This window comes from Muntiacus reevesi, chromosome 2, assembly GCF_963930625.1.
Source record: "Muntiacus reevesi chromosome 2, mMunRee1.1, whole genome shotgun sequence".
Taxonomy (NCBI): domain Eukaryota; kingdom Metazoa; phylum Chordata; class Mammalia; order Artiodactyla; family Cervidae; genus Muntiacus; species Muntiacus reevesi.
This window is the reverse complement of record NC_089250.1, coordinates 227688606-227708005: the sequence shown is the minus strand read 5'-3', so window position 1 is coordinate 227708005 and position 19400 is coordinate 227688606. Positions and strand designations below refer to the sequence as shown.

At 53.6% G+C, this 19400-nt stretch overlaps 1 protein-coding gene across 6 annotated transcripts in view; it reads left to right on the top strand.

Annotated features, from left to right (window-relative positions):
- ANKRD11 (ankyrin repeat domain containing 11) overlaps window positions 1-19400 on the top strand; it is a 118468-nt gene that overhangs the window by 79013 nt on the left and 20055 nt on the right. For 5 of the 6 annotated variants that reach the window (XM_065925208.1, XM_065925205.1, XM_065925210.1 and 2 more), the window contains 2 exons: window positions 12029-12169; window positions 16605-16743. In XM_065925208.1, coding sequence (XP_065781280.1) covers window positions 12083-12169; window positions 16605-16743 — 226 coding nt within the window. In that variant the 5' untranslated portion in view covers window positions 12029-12082. Of the gene's footprint in view, window positions 1-12025; window positions 12170-16604; window positions 16744-19400 lie in introns of all 6 variants that reach the window. The other variant, XM_065925207.1, reaches the window with a different exon arrangement.

Below are 19400 nucleotides of genomic sequence, written 5' to 3'. Positions count from 1 at the left end.
CAGCCTCCTGCATAGGGAGCTCGGAGTTGCTGGCCCACCAAGGAAGTACCTGTGTTTTGTTTTTAATTGGCAGGTGCTGCGGTTTGAACCAAGCTGGCCATTTGGCACACCCTGGCTTGTGTCCAGAGGAGCCCCCAGGTCCCTTCATGACCCAGTTCCAGGTCTCACTGCAGTGCTTAGACCTCACCTCCTGTCTCTGTCTTACCTGAATCGGGCTTGTGACAGGCAGAGTCCCCTTAAAGCCTCCAGCTTCCTGGCCTGGAAGGGTTTCTGGGTGGGACGTGGTTCTACTCTGGACTCTGAGCTGCTCACTTGCTCACTTGGGACACTTATTCCCACAGTGCCTGTGAAATAACTGTCCTAGGGCCAACCTTGTAGAGTTTCTCCATATTATGCAGGTAAAATGATTAGTAAAACACAGAATCTTAAATGAGGTTTATGGAGGCAGTTTGCAGTTCCATCAGCTTGATTCTGTTAACAGGATGACAGAGGCATTGTATGTGCATAGTGGAAGATGATAAAATACAAATAAGATCAGAAACACATTCCCGCTGGGATCCCTGTGTTACTCGCTTTTCTGGATTCTTGCTCTGTGAATTAATTATATTTTATTATTACCTGTTGGATTTTAGCAAAAACGAGATCCTACTATCTTTATAACTGCTGCTTTCTTACCCAGTGGTTTCTGCCTTTCCGTCTCAGACCTCAGCGCAGCTGTGACCTGCCCTTCAGTGTCTGTCAGAGCCTTGGGCTGGCACAGGATTGACTGTCTTTTTCTTATAGGGCCAGGGGAAATACCTCAGGCTTTGCCACCTAAGAGGTACTAGGACCACTATTTACAGGTATTGACATGCTGGTGACTCCAGGGGGTGTGTTGGGGAGGAAAGCGTGCACTGGCAATGGGAGGACTGTCAGCAGTCCCTGCTGGGTCCCCTCCCAGCCGTCCGTTTTCTCCAGGGAGGGAGCAGTAAGTGCCCACCAGCCTCTTCAGTTCAGGTCAGTCGCTTAGTTGTGTCCGACTCTTTGCGACCCCATGGACTGCAGCATGCCGGGCTTCCCTGTCCTTCACCAACTCCCTGAGTTTACTCAAACTCATGTCCGTTGTGTTGGTGATGCCATCCAACCATCTCATCCTCTGTCACCCCCTTTTCCTCCTGCCTTCAATCATTCCCAGCATCAGGGTCTTTTCAAATGACCAGCTTCTTGAAGCTTTGGGCTAAACTGAGAATGTTGTTAATTTGCTGTGAACAAACCCCAGGTTCTGTGATGACCACTCCCTGGCTCGGACTAGCCACAGTCAGAGTCCCTTTCCCTGGGTGAGGGGAGCAGCCAGAGAGCCAGGCCTGGGGCCTTCCTCAGGTGGAGGTGACCCTGAAGCCAGGGGTCTGAGGGGCCGCAGTGCACAGGATGTGGGGAGAAGCCTGGGGAGCGAGCGGCCGGCCGGTTGCTCTTGCACAGATGTGTCAGTCCCTAGGACCACAGTAAGGCAGCAGGCAGCAGGGGCGGCACAAGCGCGTCCTCAGTTCTGAAGGCCAGACTTAAGGGTGGGGGTGCTGGTGGGACGCCCCTCGCCAGGCCTAGTAGAGGCCCTGGCCATCCCCAGATCCCTGGGTTGTGGCCACAGCACCATCCCCTTTCTCTCACCAGGACACCTGCGCTGGGGGGAGGGTCTGCTCAGAGCCCTTGAGACCCTCACTTGGTTCCCTCTTGCCCAGTCAGGTCGCGCTTACAAGTGCCGGATGGAGAGACCTTTGGGGTCTGCCATTCAGCCCCTTCCAGTGTCTCCTGGAGGGAAACGTGGAGCTTTTCTCTTGTAAACACACAGGTTTTAGGTGTGCAGCATAAGTGTGCTCACCTGGGACTCAACCCGTCGAGACAGCTCTTCGTGACCTGCAGGGTCCACCGTGGATGCTCCATGTGCCGGGTGCTCCCAGCCGCTCACCGAGTTGTGGACACGCTTTGTTTGCAGTTTGCAGCCGTCGTGCACGTGGCCCCCCTCCCACAGGAAGTGGCTGTGGGGCTGTTGGGGCTAATGCACTTTCCCTGCATTCCCAGTGCCCTCTCACTGAGGGACAATCACTCTCTTTCTCTGTGAGCTCAGCTGCCCCACCCAGGAATGGCTTTCTCTTGGGTTTTGCCAAAGCCGGCTCTCCAGGGAGGAGATGAACCTGGGCGAGTGTCTGCCATGGTCAGCGCATGTTCCACTCTGAGTGAGTGGTGCCAGTGCCTGGGAACGGCCCCCAGGCCCTTGGGGGAGGCATAGGCCACACCCCCAGTGTCACAAAGGCACAGGGTCACTACGAGCAGGGCTTGAGGCTGGGGTGTGCACGTACAGCTCCTGTCTGTGGTGCTAGACCTGTGTTTAGAAGGTCCCGGCCAGTGCAGTTGCTCTGAGAGGTCAGCCGATGTCTCCTTGCTCAAGTTCCACGGTGACACATTGGGAGCTGAGGACACTGCGTCCCTCCCTGGTCCCTCATCCCCAAGGCTGGCTGATGGTGACTTTTGGGGCAGAAGAGGCAGCTTCATTATGGGTTTATTTCTGGATGATTTATTTGTTAACTCATTAGGCTTGTTTTGTTCCATGTATCCTCCTGGCAAACCTTCCTATTAAAAGAGGGAAATTACCAGCCGATTATTTAAATGTAAGGAAAGCAGAGATGATCGTTTTTTTTGGTAGCCTTTTTCTATTTCTACAAAAAGCTTTCTGTTTTAGGAAGCAGAGCGTATGTGGACACAGTGTTTCCAGCACAGATAGGTCCCTTCCAGGCTACCATGAGTCTGGCAGCAGTGTCCCGTCTGACAGATGGCTGGGCCAGGGTGGCCTTGGTCCCAGGAAAACCTCAGCAGCACGTGACGGGGGCAGCAGCCTTGACGGTGCCTGGCTTGGACAAACAGATGTGCAGGGTACAGGGGTGTCGTCATGGGGCCCAGCAGAGGACGCGTCTGGGGGCACTGCCCACCGCAAGGTGGGTGCTCATGTCTGTCCTGTGACATGGACAAACCTGCCGAGAAGCTTCCTCCTCTTGCTTTTGTTCTCACCCCGCAGCAGGAGCCCAGATCCAGTGAACTGGTCTCCAAGGCTCCTCTGCCGTGAGACACGTGAAATGCAGCTGTGAGTGCCTCCTAGTGCAGCAGCATCACCATCTCTCACGATGTCACAGGACAGGTGTGAGCACCCCCCTGATGCGTCCTCCGTTGGGCCCCACGATGACACGCCTGCAGCCCTGCACGTCCACCTGTCCAAGCTGGGCACCGCTGAGGCTGCTGCCCCTGTCATGTGCTGCTAAGGTTTTCCCGGGGCCAAGGCCACCCTGGCCCAGCCATCTGTCAGAGGGGTCACTGCTGCCAGACTCACAGCAGCCTGGACGGGACCTACCTGTGCTGGAAACACTGCATCCAGGTACATTCTGCTTCGTAAAACACAAAGTGTTTATAGAAAAAGGCTACCAAAAAGCAAGGCATCCTCCCAGACTTGCCCAGGGGCCAACCTGCAGTCTTCCCCTAAAATTCTCCCAAGTTCACACAGGCCTAGCAGACAACCAGCTGAGGTGCTGCCGGCCACACGGGGCGAGCGCACTGTCAGAGCACACGGCCCAGCAGGCTGATGTGAACGGCCTTTTTAAAAAACAGTTCTAGAAGAGTGGGGGACTGGATGACGCGTGTCCTCAGTGAGGACGCGCTGCAGGAATGCACCGTGGGGCGCGTGGGCTGTAGGACTAGACCCCCGGAGAGACCCCTGCTCGGTCACCTGTGCGTGGGCGCTGGGCCCCCTGGAGGAGGAGGGGCAGACGGTGCGTTGTCCTCCTGGGCTTGCCCGGACGGCACCTCCGTCTGCAGCGGGCAGCTGTGGTCCCCACACGCCGGCCACATGCGGCTGGGCCAGCGCCTCCCGCCTCGGTGCTCTGCTCCATCAGTCCCTCTGCCTAGTTTCCTGACTGGGGAGACGTCCCTTTATGTCCAGGATGTTAGGCTTGTGCAAAAGTCTTCTGTCAGCTGTCCTTTGGTTTGTCCAGCGGCGTAGGCCACCCTGGGGGCACAGGGAGGTATTGAGGGCATTGCAGAGCGGGAGGGCCCCCTGAGGCCCCAGCTCTGGGCAGGCAGCCCCTCCTCTTCCTCAGAAGGCACCTTGTGTAGGCTGGGTGCCTCGGGGCTCCTGGGGGCCTGGTTCCCACAGTGGTGATGGCTGTTATCTGAGCCTTGTGGGAAAGTGCCAGGACAGGGGAGGTGTTAGCACTTTCACACGGGGCTGGTGGCCCAGACTGTAAGGTTGTGTGTTCGCGTGTGTGTGTGTGTGTGTGTGTGTGTGTGTGTTTTCAGCCAGGCTGCTCCAGGTTGGTGGAGGCAGTGTCTTCATCTCGACCCTGGGCCTTGCCCACGCTTGAGGATCGTGGTGCTGAGTCCTCAAGCCACCTGGCTGCCTGGTCACGTGGCTGGAAACCCATCGTCAAAGTCACAATTAAGGCTTTTTCGAACCAACTGGCTGGAAGAGTGTCGAGTTTCCTGTGAAGCTGCCATCACGTCTTAATTTAGAAACTGATGAAAGATCTACCCAAGGGTGTCATGGGGGGGGGGGGGGCGGAGCATGTCCATGTTGTGATAAAGTGATCACAGCAGAGGCAGTGTCCAGCCTCCCACTGACTTGGGTCTTGCTGCCCACGGTCTGCATGTGACAACCTGGGGTGGCTGGGGGCCTGGGTAAGCCGCCGTGAGGTCACTGGGTCCTGGGGTCTCCAGCACAGACCCTCCTGCCCAGTCACAAAACTAAGGTTCTTTGTTTTCCTTCATTGAAGTGTACTTGATTTGCCATATTGTTATGTATGTTTCAGGTATACAAGATAGTGATTCAGTGTTTTTATAGATTAGACTCCAATACAGTTACTGTAAGATACCGTCTATAATTCCCTGTGCTGTGGAGTGTGTCCTTGCAGCTTATTTCTGTTATACATAGGAGTTTGTATCTGTTAAGTCCACACCTCTCTCCTGCCCCTCTGCCTCACATCTGCTTGCTGGTGACCAACCGCTGGTTTGTCCTCGACATCTGAGTCTAGTCACCAGTTTGTTGTATGTTTCAGATTCCATACAGAAGTGTTATCATGCAGTGTGTGTCTTTGCCTGTCTGACCTACTGGGCTTAGCATAATGCTCTCCAAATCCATCTATGTTGCTGCAAAATTTCATTTTTTATGGCTGAGTAAATAGTCCATTGTGTGTGTGCGTGTGCGTGTATACACATCACATCTTCTTTATCCATTCATCTGTAGATGGCCATTTAGGTTGTTTCTAAGTCTTGGCTATTCTGACTAGTGCTGCTGTGAACATTGGTGTGCATGTATCATCTTGAATTAGTATTTTTGTTTTTTTCCAGACATATTCCAGATTGGAATTGCTGGGTCATATGATAGTTCTGTCTTTAGATTTTTAAGGAACCTCATACTATTCTCCACAGTGGCCGCACCAGTCCACATTCCCACCAACAGTGCAGGAGGGCTCTCTTTTCTCCACATTCTCTCCAGTGTTTGTTATTTTATGCTTTAATGACGGCCATTCTGAACAGTGTGAAGTGATACCACACTGTGGTTTTCATTTACATTCTCTCATCATTAGCAGCGTGAAGCATCTTCTCATGTGCCTGTTGGTCGTCTGTGTGTCTTCTTTGGAAGAGGGTCTATTCAGGTCTCTTGCCCATTTTCCGATTTTTTTTTTAAATGTTTTCAGTGTCTAAATTCTTTATATGTTGTATATATATTTACATGTAATATACATATATATCTATATATATATACACACACATATGGCCACAGTATGAGGCTTGTGGGATCTTAATTCCTCGACCAGGGACTGAACCTATGCCCTTAGCAGTGAAAGTGTGGAGTCCTAACCACTGGAGTGCCAGGAGATTCATATTTATATCATTTGGATATTAACCCCTTTTGGTTATATCATCTGCAGATGTTTTCTTCCACTCAGTAAGTTGTCCTTTTTATGATTTCTTTTGTTGTGCAAAAGTTTAAAATTTACTTCAGTTCAGTTCAGTCGCTCTGTCGTGTCTGACTCTTTGCGACCCCATGAATCGCAGCACGCCAGGCCTCCGTGTCCATCACAAACTCCCGGAGTTTACTCAAACTCATGCCCATCGAGTCAGTGATGCCATCCAGCCATCTCATCCTCTGTTGTCCCCTTCTCCTCCTTCCCCCAATCCCTCCCAGCATCAGGGTCTTTTCCAATGAGTCAACTCTTTGCACGAGGTGGCCAAAGTATTGGAGTTTGAGCTTCAGCATCAGTCCTTCCAATGAACACCCAGGACTTAGCTCCTTCGGGATGGACTGGTTGGATCTCCTTGCAGTCCAAGGGACTCTAAAGAGTGTTCTCCAACACCATAGTTCAAAAGCATCAATTTTTGGGCACTCAGCTTTCTTCACAGTCCAACTCTCTCATCCATACATGACCACTGAAAAAACCATAGCCTTGACTAGACGGACCTTTGTTGGCAAAGTAATGTCTCTGCTTTTTAATATGTTATCCAGGTTGGTCATAACTTTCCAAGAAGTAAGCATCTTTTAATTTCTTGGCTGCAGTCACCATCTGCAGTCATTTTGGAGCCCCCAAAAATAAAGTCTGACACTGTTTCCTCTGTCTCCCCATCTATTTCCTCTGAGGTTATGGGACCAGATGCCATGATCTTAGTTTTCTGAAGATACCCATTATTTTTGCTTTCATTTCTTTTGCCTTTAGAGATGGATCCAAAAAAACATTGCTACGACTTATGTCAGAGAAAGTTCTGCCTGTGTTTTCTTCTAGGAGTTGTATGGTTTGTAGTCTTACATTTAGGTGTTTAATCCATTTTAATTTATTTTTGTATATGGTGTGGGGAAATGTTCTAATCTTTAATCTTTTACCAGTTTTCCCAGGACCACTTATTGAAGAGACTGTCTTTTCTCCATGTGTATTCTTCGTCATAGATTGATTTGCCATAGGTTTTTGGGGTCTCTGTCCTGTTACATTGATCTGTGACCTAAATGTCTGTCTGTCTGTCAGCACCATACTGTTCTGACTTTTGGAGCTCTATAGTCTAGTCTCAAGTCAGGGAGCATGATTCCTCCAGCTTTGTTCCTTCCCCTTAGGTCTGGTTTGGCAGTAACTCCCTCACCATCCAGTGGTTAAGATTCTGTGCTCCCGAAACAAGGGGCACACGTGTGATCCCTGGTTGGCGAACCATGCTCCTGCAGGCCACACAAAGCAGCCTTTTAAAAAAAGACTGCTTTGGCAATTTGGCAAAGTTTGTGGTTCTGTGTAAATTTTAGGGTTATTTGTTTTAGTTCTGTGGAAAATGTCATAGATATTATGATAGAGATTGTGTTAAACTGGTAGATTTCTTTGGCTAATCTGGCCATCTTAACAGTATTAGTTTGTCCAAGTAAAGAGCACAAGATATCTTTCCATTTTTTAATATCACCTTCACATTTCCTTCATCAATGTTTTATAGTTTTTACAGTGTAGATCTTTCATGTCTGTAGATAAGTTTATTCCTAGGTATTTTATTCTTTCCTGCCATTCAAAATGGGATTTTTTTCTTTCTGACAGTTCATTATTAGTGTATAGAAAAGCAACAGATTTCTGTCCTTATCCACTTAGGCCAGTGTTTCTGAAGTGTCCTGACAGCTTCTCATTGTGAGGAAAACAGTCTGTTTCTGTCTTTGCCCTTAACATACCCTGAAAACATGTTCACAGGTGACTTTCATGAGATGTGAGTGTGATGCCTCCTGGTACTCTGTGTTGTGTGTTATTCCACTTTCTAAAACATGACTGTTGAACATGCTGAAGCACTAGTGGGACTGAGTATGGTAAGGAAGCCCGCAGGAGGTGCTGCATTTCAGGGCACGGCCCCAGAGTCCCTCTCATGCTTGTCTTTCTCCTTTGGTGAAAAGTCTGCTTGTGTCTTTTGTCCATTTTCTGTTTGGATGTTTTTCGTTTTTCTGACTTGTGGTGTGCAGTTTGTCTCTTCATCCTGTAAATCAGGTCTTCACTGAGCGGCTTTCAATTTGGTTGAGATGCAGAGGACCAGTGTTTCCCTTTTTGAATGAATGGCACTGCTGGTGTCGTGTCTAACAATGCTGCCTACCTGAGGTCTCGAAGATTTCTCCTACTGTTTTTCCTAAAATTTGTACAGGTTTTTATAGTTTTTTTTTGTTTTTTTTTTTAAGATGTATACGTGAGTATTCCATTATTATTTGGAGCACTTGTTAATGATACTGTGTTTTTGTTGTTTTTACATGTTCTTGCTCGTTTGTAGACATAGGGTGAATTTTTTGTGTGTTGATCTGCTGTTTTGCAACCTCTCTGAGCTCACTGTATCTAGGAGTTTTTGGTTGATTCCTTGCAATTTTTTAGATAGTCATGTCATTATCAAGTAGAATGTTTTATTTTTCTGTCCCAATCCGTTTGTCTCTTTCCCCCCTTTTCTTCCTCATTCTCTGACTGGTGCTTCAAGGACGATGTCCAGAAGCAGGAGTGGGAGGGAGGCGTGTCCTGTGTCTCACTGTCAGGGCGATGCTGGCTGATGGTGCTGTCCACTCCCCTCCTCTCTGAGGGGTTCCTGGACCCTGTGGTGCCAAGGGTCTTTGAATGCCAGATACTTTTCTGCATCAGTCGTTAGGATTCTTCTTCCCTGACCTGTTGATGTGGTGGGTTGTGTTGATTAGTTTTCAAGCACTGGACCAGGTTTGGAGGTTTCTAACATCAGCGTTGCTGCCCAACCTCTCCGGTTGCCTTCTCCACGTGGTGACCCTAGACCTGGTGCTGGCTCTTCTCCCCATTTGTCCTGCAGCCACCTAGTGGGTGGACTTTGTGTCCCCAGCTTTTGGCAGTGCTGCAGGGTCACCCGGGGTCCTGCTGCCGGGTTGCAGGGTCGCTGTCCTGTCTCTCCCCAGACCTGTCCTCCTCTGGGTCTTTGGTCTGGTCTTCCTCTGGCCTGTGCTTCTGTCTCTTGGTCATCTCTCTCACTTTCTTTCTCTGTGGATCAGCTGTGGAGGTGTGTGGACTTGCCCCCTGTGCTCTTGGTCACCTGAGTTCTCAGGCCAGCCTGTCCCTGTCTTCTCCTGCATTTCCTGTGCATCTTGGTCCCTTCTGTGTAAGATGGCTGTTTTTCCTCCTGTGTTTGCAGCCCCTTTACCCCCATCTTCCTAGAGCTTTGTGTTCACCTTTAATTGATGAGGTTTTCGTTCCCATTCTGGCCACAGTTACAGTGCTTGTCGTGTGCTCTGTGCAAGGGGAGGGTCTCCCTGCAGCCTGGGAGCCCTGAGCTGCTGCCCTCTGTGTCCAGTGACCTGCCTTTCTGTACGAGGTATGGGGCCCCCTAAAGGGAGATGGTCCTGGAACAGAGCCTGGCAACCAGCCCCCGACTTTCTAATCACCTCCTGGGGTGCAGTCTGTCCATAACCAGCATTTTAAACTTTATTACTGTGAAATGTAACATAACATCTAAACGTCTGCAAAGTATTGATAAAAATGTAGAATCTCATTCTCACAAAGTGCACATGGGTGTGGCCTTTGTGTAGAAAACTCCTGCCACACTCTCGGGCGTGACTCCTCTCCACACTTTTACGGCGATCACCACTTGACGTGTTAGTCGTCCTGTTGCCTCAGTTAGGCAGGCAGACAGTATGCCCTTTTTTTTCCTGTGACTTGTGACATGGTTGGACCTGTGTGACTCAGTTGCCCCTGGGGCCGCTTGGGCCTGTGTGGTGGGGCTGTGTGCGTGGCTCTGCCTGCGCTCCCATCAGGCCGTCAGTTCCTCTGCTCTGCGTTCTTGCTGATGCTCTGTATCTTGTTTTGGTTTTTTTTTGTTTGTTTGTTTTGGTTTTTGTTTGCATTTCTCATCTGGATTTCTTCTCTTGTGAAGGGCCTGTTTAAGTCTCGTGTCCATGTCTGCAGTGGACATCCACTCTCTGGCTTGCCGGTTTGTGGGTGCTCTCTGCAGAGGCTGCCTAAAGGGCTTGCTGGCAGGTGCGTGTGTAGGAAGCTCCCTCTTCTCCTGTGGGATGGTGACCTTTAATGAACAAAACGTGCTGCTTTCCAGGTGTCAGAATTTGCAGACTTGGCCATCATGGTCAGTGTTCTGGCTGTGCAGGTGTCTTCTTTACCTTGAGGCTGCGGAGACGTTCTCTGTTTGTCGTCCAGTGGCCTGTTCATGCTGGTCTGTGGGTTCTGTGGGGGGCAGGGTGGGGATCACTGTCGTTTCTGCACGTGGACTCTGCCGGCGGCACAGTCCTCAGTGGGAATGCAGCTCACCTGCACACAGGCTCAGCCTATGGGGGGTCCGTGTCAGCGTCAGGCTGTGTCAGCACTGTTCTTTAGCTCTTTAAAACTGTGACATTAATTTTTTAAATTAATATTTATTTATGGAACGTGAGGTTCTCTACTTTCCTTGTTAGGTTTATTAGCAGGGTTCCTTCTTTCTTTCTACAAGATTTTTCCCTGCTTTACTCCTGCCGACGTGGGCTTCTGCACAGGGGACACTGGGGGTTTCCTGACCGTGCTCCCGACAGCAAGTCCTCCTGTTCCTCCCTGTGCCCGGGGTCACTCCACAGGTGCTCAGCGGCTGGGCCTGAATCCTCACATGCCTGAGGGTTCGCCACAGTAGACCTTTACTGAAAAGTAACTGTTTTACAAAAGGAAACAAGATTAATGAAGAGTGGCCTGGCTTTGTGCAGCTCACATCCACAGGGCATGTACTAAGACGAGTTTTGAAAGTGTGGACTGGCCCTCTGCATGCCCTCCTGGTCTGGACACCATGAGATCAGGGTCCAGAACTCACGGATCTCTGAGGTGGCCACACACACTCAGAGGTGCCCATGTCTTGGAGCAAGAGGGGCGAGTGTCCCAGGGCTCCTCAGCTCAATTTTTCTCATCTTCATCTTGAGACTAGGCAGTCAGTTTTTTAAAAATTTATCTTCTGCATAATCTTTTAAGTTTTTATGGAAACATTACTGATGAGTTCCCAGGTAGTATGGAACTTCAGCCGCTGTCCTGAGTCAGGTTCTGAGATGCCACAGTTCAGGCTGAGATGGTCCAGTTTTGTAGTAGGAAAACGGAAGAAAGCTTGGAATTCCCAGTTTCAATTATAGACAGGAAGTGTCATTTCCGGCCTCAACCTAGGATGTGCGGAGGCAAACCTGGGCCCCCGTGCGGTGCTGTGCCACTAGATTGTGTCAGCCAGCCACGTGCCAGGGGTCCTTCGTGAACTCGTATCAGTTGACATGGAGAAAGAAGACAGGTTCTTGGGAGGCTGGTGAAGGGCAGGTTGGAGCTCCCACTCCAGATGCTTCCGAACAGTATGTCTGCAAAGCTGTTCAGAGCAGAGGCTGATTCTAATTCTGGTGAGCTGTATGCAGAGACCCTCATCCAGCACGGCAGGCCCTGGGGGTGTGATCTGGTTGGTGTGACATGCTCTCTCTGACTGTGAGGATGAGGTCTGAGGAGGGCACTGCCAGGAAGACAGAGCAGACATGCTTTCCCTGTTCCTTCTGCCAAACACAGTGAACAGCCTGGATGTGATGGACGGGATGTGCAGCACTGTCCACGTCGGGCAGGCTCGGGTTGGGTTGGGTCAGTGCAGCCGCAGGCAGAAGAGACTCATGAACAGGTGCAGAGAGAGGCTGGTGCGTGCCGGGCGGTCAGGGAGCAGCACACGGTAGTGAGACATTGAGTCGGGCAGAGCCTCCGCTGGGTTTCTGGGGAGGGTGGTGGGTGGGACTGACCAACTCCGTGGGATGCAGGGGGGGTCTCTAGTTGCCTGGTAGCTGGACTCCCACGTGAACCCTGCTGTGCTCTTTCGTGGGGTGTAGACAGTGCCCTGCCCGAGCTGACCACTGGGTGGTGCTCCAGGAGAAGCCCTGTCCTGGACCCCGACGGGGGAGGGGACCCCTTCAGAAAAGTCACTGCACCAATGCATCGTGCGACGCTGACTGGAGGTGCCTGGGTTTCCTGTGGGGTCACCGAACCTTAATCCCATGTCCTCTGTTTTGAAGCAGACGGTTGATGATGAAGCGATGGCGGCGTGAATGAAGGCCCAGTGAGGAGAAACGATGCCCAAGGGTGGGTGTTCTAGAACCCCACAGCAGGAAGAGCGTTCCCTGAGCAGCGACATGGTGGAGAAGCAGCCCGGGAAAAAGGTGAGCTCCCGTGTCCGTGTGGGGTTAGACCCGGGTGTCGCCCGCCCGCCTGCCCAGGCTGCTCTGCTTGTCCCTCTGCCCTCCTTGTGCCCGGTGCTGGTGTCGGGCCCCCTCTGGGGCCAGCAAGGGAGGAGCTGCTGTGGTCTGGGTGGCTGTGGACGACAGCACCAGCTTCCTCTGGAGGATGTGTTTGACAGCAGAGTGCTTTCAGCACTGGGTCCATGGACAGAAGCTGGTGCCTATCTGAGAGACCCCATGACCCTGGGTTCTGACCTCAGCTGCGGGCAGACCAAATGTGACAGTGGCCGTGTGAGTGGTCCTAACCAAGATGCTGCTGGGCAACTGGACTCCCAGTTTTGCTCAACCCAGTGTGAACAGGAAACGGGATGTCAACCTGCATCCTTGTGTCCTGTTAACGTGCTGGTGCCCTGGGCTCGGGGGTGTGCAGTGTGTGCGCCGTGTGCTCCACGCACCGTAACCCCAGTGTTCCCTCTAGGCTGGTCTGCAGAATCCCAGACTCGCAGCCTTCCTGAGGGAGGGCCACCCACGAAGGCGGTCTGTGGCCTGTGCCCTGGCTCCTGTCCAGGAGGAGGGGGCGGTGCAGATGAGCTCATGTGGAAGCTGGGTGTGGCTTGGTGCTGCTTGGTTTTTGAGCAGGTCTTGGACGAAGCCTCAGACTCCCTGCTCCTCTGAATGCTGGGAAACTGTAGGAGCGCTGGTTCTCAGGATCCACGTGCAGATGCTGAAGCCCAGAAGGGCAGCAGGGGCAGGGGTCTGCCGGATCTTAGTTCCCTGTCCAGGGGTTGAGCCTGCGCCCCCTCCACTGGAAGCGCAGAGTCTTAACCTCTGGACCACCAGGGGGGTCCCCAGACAGGCTTTCTGGTGGCAGCGAAGGGTCAGGGTTTTGCCATCCTGTATGGACTCCTGTGGTCCCCGTGACCTGCGAGGCAGGTGTCGCCTGGGGACTCCTGCTTGTCTGTCATGGCACAGAAGGAATGGAAAAAAAGCCTCAAGGAACAGACTGTGCCGATGTGAGCCCCTTCTGCTCCCAGTCCAGCCCACACCTTGCCCTGCTCTGCAGGACCTGGGCCGTAGCTCTCCGAGTGCTCACTGGGCATAGTTGTGTGACAGCCACACGTGCCCACGGCAGACTTCATGGGGGAAAGGATGGGTCCGACCTTGAGAGCGATGAGCACCCAGCCGTGGGGTGGGGGGTGTCTGTGGAGGAACTCCCAGGGTGTGCAGGAAGCTGTGGGGAGTGGGTGTGAGGAGGCAAGCCTACAGCCCGAAGCAGTGTGCACAGTGTGTTTCTGCACGCTGTTAGCCAGCAGCTGGATACTCAAGTTTTATTGAAGCAGAAATGCACCTATCATTTCTAGAACCTGGGAGCATCATGATCGAGACTAGGTTTCACAGCACCGCCAGTGTCCTTGGGGACCACCCCCCCCCCCCCCACCTGCCCCCCTCAAGCCTCTGCTCTAGCCATGCCTCCCCACCCACAGGCCATGCGGATCCATGGCTGGGATTTCTGCTGCTTTCCCGTGGATAGGCCCTTGCTGTCAAGGAGGAGGCTCTCCCTCTGGGGCTGCGTGGTGTCCACTGTGTGGATGTTTAGCTCCACCTCCTTTGTGCGGATGCAGGTCTGGGATGTGAACACATGTACATTGGGTTTTCTGCAGAAGTGGCAGATACGGTTTACTGGTTGGTCAAAGTGACTGCTCCTCTGGTGGCTCAGATGGCAAAGCATTTGCCTGCAATGCGGGAGACCTGGGTTCGATCCCTGGGTTGGAAGATCCCCTGGAGAAGGAAATGGCAACCCACTCCAGTACTCTTGCCTGGGAAATCCCATGGATGGAAGAGCCTGGTAGGCTACAGTCCACGGGGTCACAGAATTGGACACGACTGAGCAACTTCATTTTCACTTTTCAAAGTGACTGCACAGTTCTGCACCCCAGAACCTGGTCGAGGTGGACCCAGTCCATGCTGACAGTGACGTCTGTAGACAGACAGGTGTTTTCCTGTCGTCTGCAGGCTGTGACCCATCTGGGCTGTTCTGAGCTGTGAAGGAGGGTCAACGTTTACTTTCTTCCTGTGGATGTTCACCTGGTCACTGTCACTGGAAGGCTGTCTGTTCCTCCTGGGTTGTGGCGGTCAGGTGGGGCTCACTTCTGCTCTTTGCTCTGGACCTTTGGCCTTTAGCTTAGGGCCACCTGTTGTGTAATCTTGGTACCTGGTAACTTAACTTGTCCGCTTGCATTGTTCTCCAGAATTGTCCTTGTTATTCTTGCACCTTTGGTTTCCACGTACATTTTGGAAAAACTGGTTGATGTGCTGGGCTTTGACTGCTCTGAATGTGAAGATGCATTTGGGAGATCTGCTGGGTTAACAGTGATGAACACAAGTGGCCTCCATTTTATCAGTCCTGTTTCTGTTCTTAGGGGTTTATCATATGCATAGAGGCCTTGAGCATCTTTTGTTAGGTTTATTCCTGTGTGTTTGATGTCTCTTGATATTAACATGGCATGCTTCAGCGTGACTTCCTGGTTGTCTGTAGCATGTGGGAACCGCCCACTTTCTTTCCAGCAGCCTCCCTCACCCCCTTAACAATCTGAAGAATTGGACTGTATATTCCTCATGATTCTTTCAGGTGTCCAATCCTGCCATCCCTCAGGAAGATGAGGGTTTGGGGGGGCCCTGCTCTGACTGGAGGAGCCACCCCCCAAGGCTGTTGTCCGGGTGGGAGCCCCCACCCACGTCTGTGCTGGAGTGGAGGCACCCATTTGCCTTTTGCTGGGTGACTGCTGTTTCTTCACTGTTACGAACAAAACTAAGTCGTGTGACACGTGGCTTGTGCTGTGGACTCTGTTGGAAGCTTTGAGGGTCCCCAGCAGCCCAAGGCCAGTTGCTTAGCCTGTCCCATCGGCTTTTCTGGTGGGAGCACGGGTGTCACCTCCTGGTTTTGTGTTTTCCTGTCACCAAACACCTCTCCAAATGTGAACTGGCTATGTGGATATTTTCTTAAGAGCACACTCATATTCTTTTGCTTATTAAAAAGTGGTTTTGTTTTTCAGTAGTTGTGGTGATTATAGGTATTCTTGCCTTGAACCCTGTCTTGGGGGTGCACCCCATCTTCTGCAGTGGAGCCTGTGTCGAGTGGGGACACCCTTCTCACAGTGTGCTGGGGGTTGGTGTCAGGACCTCAGGCCATTTCTGCAGTTGAGAGGGTCATGATTTCTGTACTTTATTTTCTTAATGTGAATTACATTGATTTTTCAGATGTTTTGCATTTCTGGAAAATTTTGATTTGGATTATCTTTTTTCTGTCTAAATACCAGATTCATCAGCTGGGCCAGTTTTCTTGGTGGGAAGGTGCTGAGGACATTCTGGGGCTTGGCTGGTGGGTCTGTTCTCAGGTGGGGACAGGCGGGCCTGTGTCGGGCCTTGCCTGTTGGCCCCTCTGCACGCTCCAGATGCCCCTGCAGCTTGTGGTGTGCTCTGGCGGGACCCCTGGTCACCAAGGGTGTCTTGTTACCTCCAGAGACTGGAGGACTGTTGGGGTCCCAGGAGACAGGGCTGTGCAGCGTTCAGGCCTTGGTGTACCCTCCCAGGATCACCTGAGGCCTCGGTGTTGCGAGGGTGGTGTGTGTGGGGAGGATTCCAGAAAGCAAGCTTGTTGCTGGGGAAGGGAGCTGCATGGCGGCAGCAGTGCTGTCTTCCATGTCAGTGCGAGCCCAATGGCCCGTGCGGTGCCCTGTGGGCCGGTGAGCCAGGCACTGCATAGTCGGAGGTGCCACCGAGTGCGCCCCGTCCCACCCCACCCCCAGGGCTCTGCGTGCTGCTCTTTCTGGGTGGGGCCTTGTGGAGTCTGAGCCCTCCACCCCTCCCATGAGGCGGGCATCACCTCTGCTTCTGCAGACAGTGACACCAAGGCAGATGCGTGGCTGGACTTCCCAGGATGGGGCTGGAATGCGGGCTTCTGGGTCCTTAACCTGCCGAGAGGCCAGCAGGGCTGGGAGTGATGGCCACACCCGACCACCATCTGGGCCAGCTCCTGCAGTGGGGTGGGCTGCCCACCCTGGGGCCACCCGCAGGGTCACAGGCCTACAGCAAGGCCAGAGTTGACTGGAGCATGGAGCAGGCAGGGGGCTGCAGAAAGATGCACAGAAAGGGGAGCCCACTGTCTTGGGCAGACATGCTCCTGTCCAGTGGGAGGCTTTATAGCACACAGTGGGCACCATTGGTCAAGCCTCTCTGAAGGTGTGTTCGCTCACCTCCGAGTCCGTCCCAGGGGCAGTGCCATGGCTGGCGGGTAGAAGGCTCCATTACGAAATATGAGGTCTGTTCTCCTGGCATAGGAAGTGAAATCCTTGAAGATGTGAGGACGTTGAAACTTTAATTTGGGGATGGTATCTGAAGGTGTTACTTTCTTTTCCAGGACAAAGATAAAGTTTCTCTAACCAAGACCCCAAAGCTGGACCGCAGTGATGGTGGGAAGGAGGTGAGAGAGCGTGCGCCCAAGAGGAAGCTGCCCTTCACCGTGGGGGCCAATGGAGAGCAGAAGGACTCGGACACAGGTACCACTCTTGCCCACCCTCGCAGCCTGGGCTCTGCGCTGACTTCAGGGGATTCTTCTTGAAGGCCTGGGAGGGGTGCTGGGTGAGACTCTTCACTGATGGTGGGGTGACTGGGAGCTGATAGGGAAGGTTTCCTGCAGAGAATCGCCCCGACCCAGGGGCCTCCCATGTTGTCCACCGTATGTGTGTGACCACCGGCCCCTCTTCCTCTGACTCCCAGGCACCTGCACTCTGTTCAGTCTCTGGAGAGCTTTACATGGGAGGATAAACGGGTTACCCCCAGGGCTGCCAGATGTACATAAGTTAACCCAGTTGCCAAAGGGTACTGTGAAACAGGCAGAAGCAAGTGCCGTCTTCCCTCACGTGGGGTGGAGCGCGTGCAGGAGGACCGGAGACCGCCACGTGGTGCCCGTGCTCCCAGGTCCGTTCCATCTTGAGCTGCTCACAGGGACGTGCTGGGTCCAGGCAAGAACCTGGCCCCCCTGCTGGCCAGCTCACTTCCCTCCTCTTAGCCCAGGGGCCAGAGCCTTCCCAGCCTGCCGGTCATCTGATGGCAGACCCCGAGCCAGGGGTAGGCATGGGCGAATCCATGGTGCCACAAAGGGGTCCTGCCTCCCTCAGGATGCAGCCACGAGGGAAGGAGCAGAGGTCCTGCCAGGATGAGGTGGGGTGCAGGCCCTGCTGTGTGAGGGTTTGCGTCAGTTCACAGGACAAGGACAGGCACAGAAATGAGACAGACGTGAGAAAGTTGGGAGAAGTGGCAGAGGGAGAAGCCTGGAAGGGGTCTCTTTCCTCCTCAAGCCCCTGCACAGGTGCGCACCACCCCCCCCCAGCATGTGATCCCTGGGCTCCCAGCCCTGAGTAGGCACCCAGGCTCATGGGCTACAGGCCACTGGTGCAGGGTGGTGGGGTTGGTGGTGCCAGCTGGGGTATGACTGGGTTACTGGGAAGGTGGTCCAGCCTCCATGGGGTCCTTCACAAGGAGAGTCGTGGGCATCCTCCCAGGGACCCTCTGCGTCAGGTCTGGTGCAGAGGATACAGGCCAGCCCAGACACGTGCTTAGGCTTGAGCACCTTGGCCAGTCCTGGTTTGTGCAGGGTGCAGTGTTGTTTGGTTTCAGGCTTCTTGGATGCTGGGCATCTGCAGGTCAGTGTCCTCCTGCAGGGCTTTCCTGTCACTCACAGGAAGACTGCTGCTCCAGGAGGGGGCAGCCGGGGGCTGGGATCACCTCCTTATGAGGCCTGGGGGGGTGACTGTGTGCAGAGGCTCAACGCAGGGCACAGCATTCGCCCTCCTGGTCCTCATCGCCCCTTCGGGGACGGGTCCTGCTGGACCAGTGACCCTTCACCAGCAGGATATGAGCTGCCTGCTGGAGCAGAGGCCTCCCCCACCCCGCATGACTGTGACCCCCAGGGGCCCACTGTACAGCTCTCTTAGCCATTTGGTTTGTTCATGGGGCAAACCAGACTCCAGTAATGGGGAGTGTCATGTCCTTCGGGCCAGCCCTGGTCACCTCGCCCGCAGCCCTGGTCACTGATCCTGCCTGCCTTTCCCGGTGAGCAGTCATCTGGGCAGGTGGGCTGAAGTCCTCCCCAAGGGGCCAGGGTTGCAGTCATCCCCATCCCATTCCCATCCCCCGCCCCCCACTCCCTGGTGCGTGCCCGCGTCCCTCCGGCGCCCCCTGCTGGGACATGCAGCCCAGTTCTGAGCCACCAGTGGTGGCTCCTCAGCTGTGCCCCAGAGCCCTGCCCCCTGCCCCGGGGGCCAGCCTGCTGAGAACATGCACCCAGGACAGTCCGGAAGGGGCATCCTCCTGCCTGCTGCCATTGCCTAGTGCCAGTCTTGGTGGGACTGGGACCTGCTTCAGATTGCTCTGCTTTTTATTTTCCCCAGAGCTTAACTCTGCACACACCTACCTGACCACCACACACCAGGCTTCCTGCTTAGTCTCACAACAGTCTCACTGCCCCCACCTGGGGACAGAGGTGGCTGCATGTGCTTCCCTGAGGGGCAGGGCCTGCTCCAGGGGGATGTGCTGGGCTCTGGGTCCTGGAGTTCTGAGAACACACCATGCTGAGTGCTGGAGGCCACCTTTGTGACCACACAGGTGCTTGGCCACCTGCTGGGTATGGACCAAAGCAGAGTAGCACTCTGAGCGCCACCCATGCCATGACTCTGGAGTCCTCAGGACCCCAGTGAGAGCAGGACTGGTGTGGGGTGCTGGCCAGCTCCATCTTGGGCTGAGTCTGGTGGGTGTGGCTGGGCCCACTTGTCTCTGGTCTAAGTCAGGTGGCTGCTCTGCCCATTGGTCGCCAGGGTTCGGGGATGGGGGCCTGAGGGGTGCTTGGAGGCCTCCAGATGGGCTGGACTAGCAAAGTGGAGGACCCATCTGTGTGTTGCTGGAGTTCTGATTTCAGTTTGCAGGGGTTGCTGAAGTAAAAGCCGGGGTCCGTGGTTGGGAAGCCTTGTTGTCCAGTCCCTTCATGCTGACCTTACCTCATAGATTCTGGCCTCCTGATCTGGTCCTGTGTAATACGCTCTGTCACCCTCGCCAGGAGCTGAAGAAGCCTTAGTGAGGAAGGGGAGAGAAAGACTGCCCCCGCCCCCGACCCCCCTCAGGTCAGGGACTTGCTGAAGGCCACATGGATCTCTTTTTC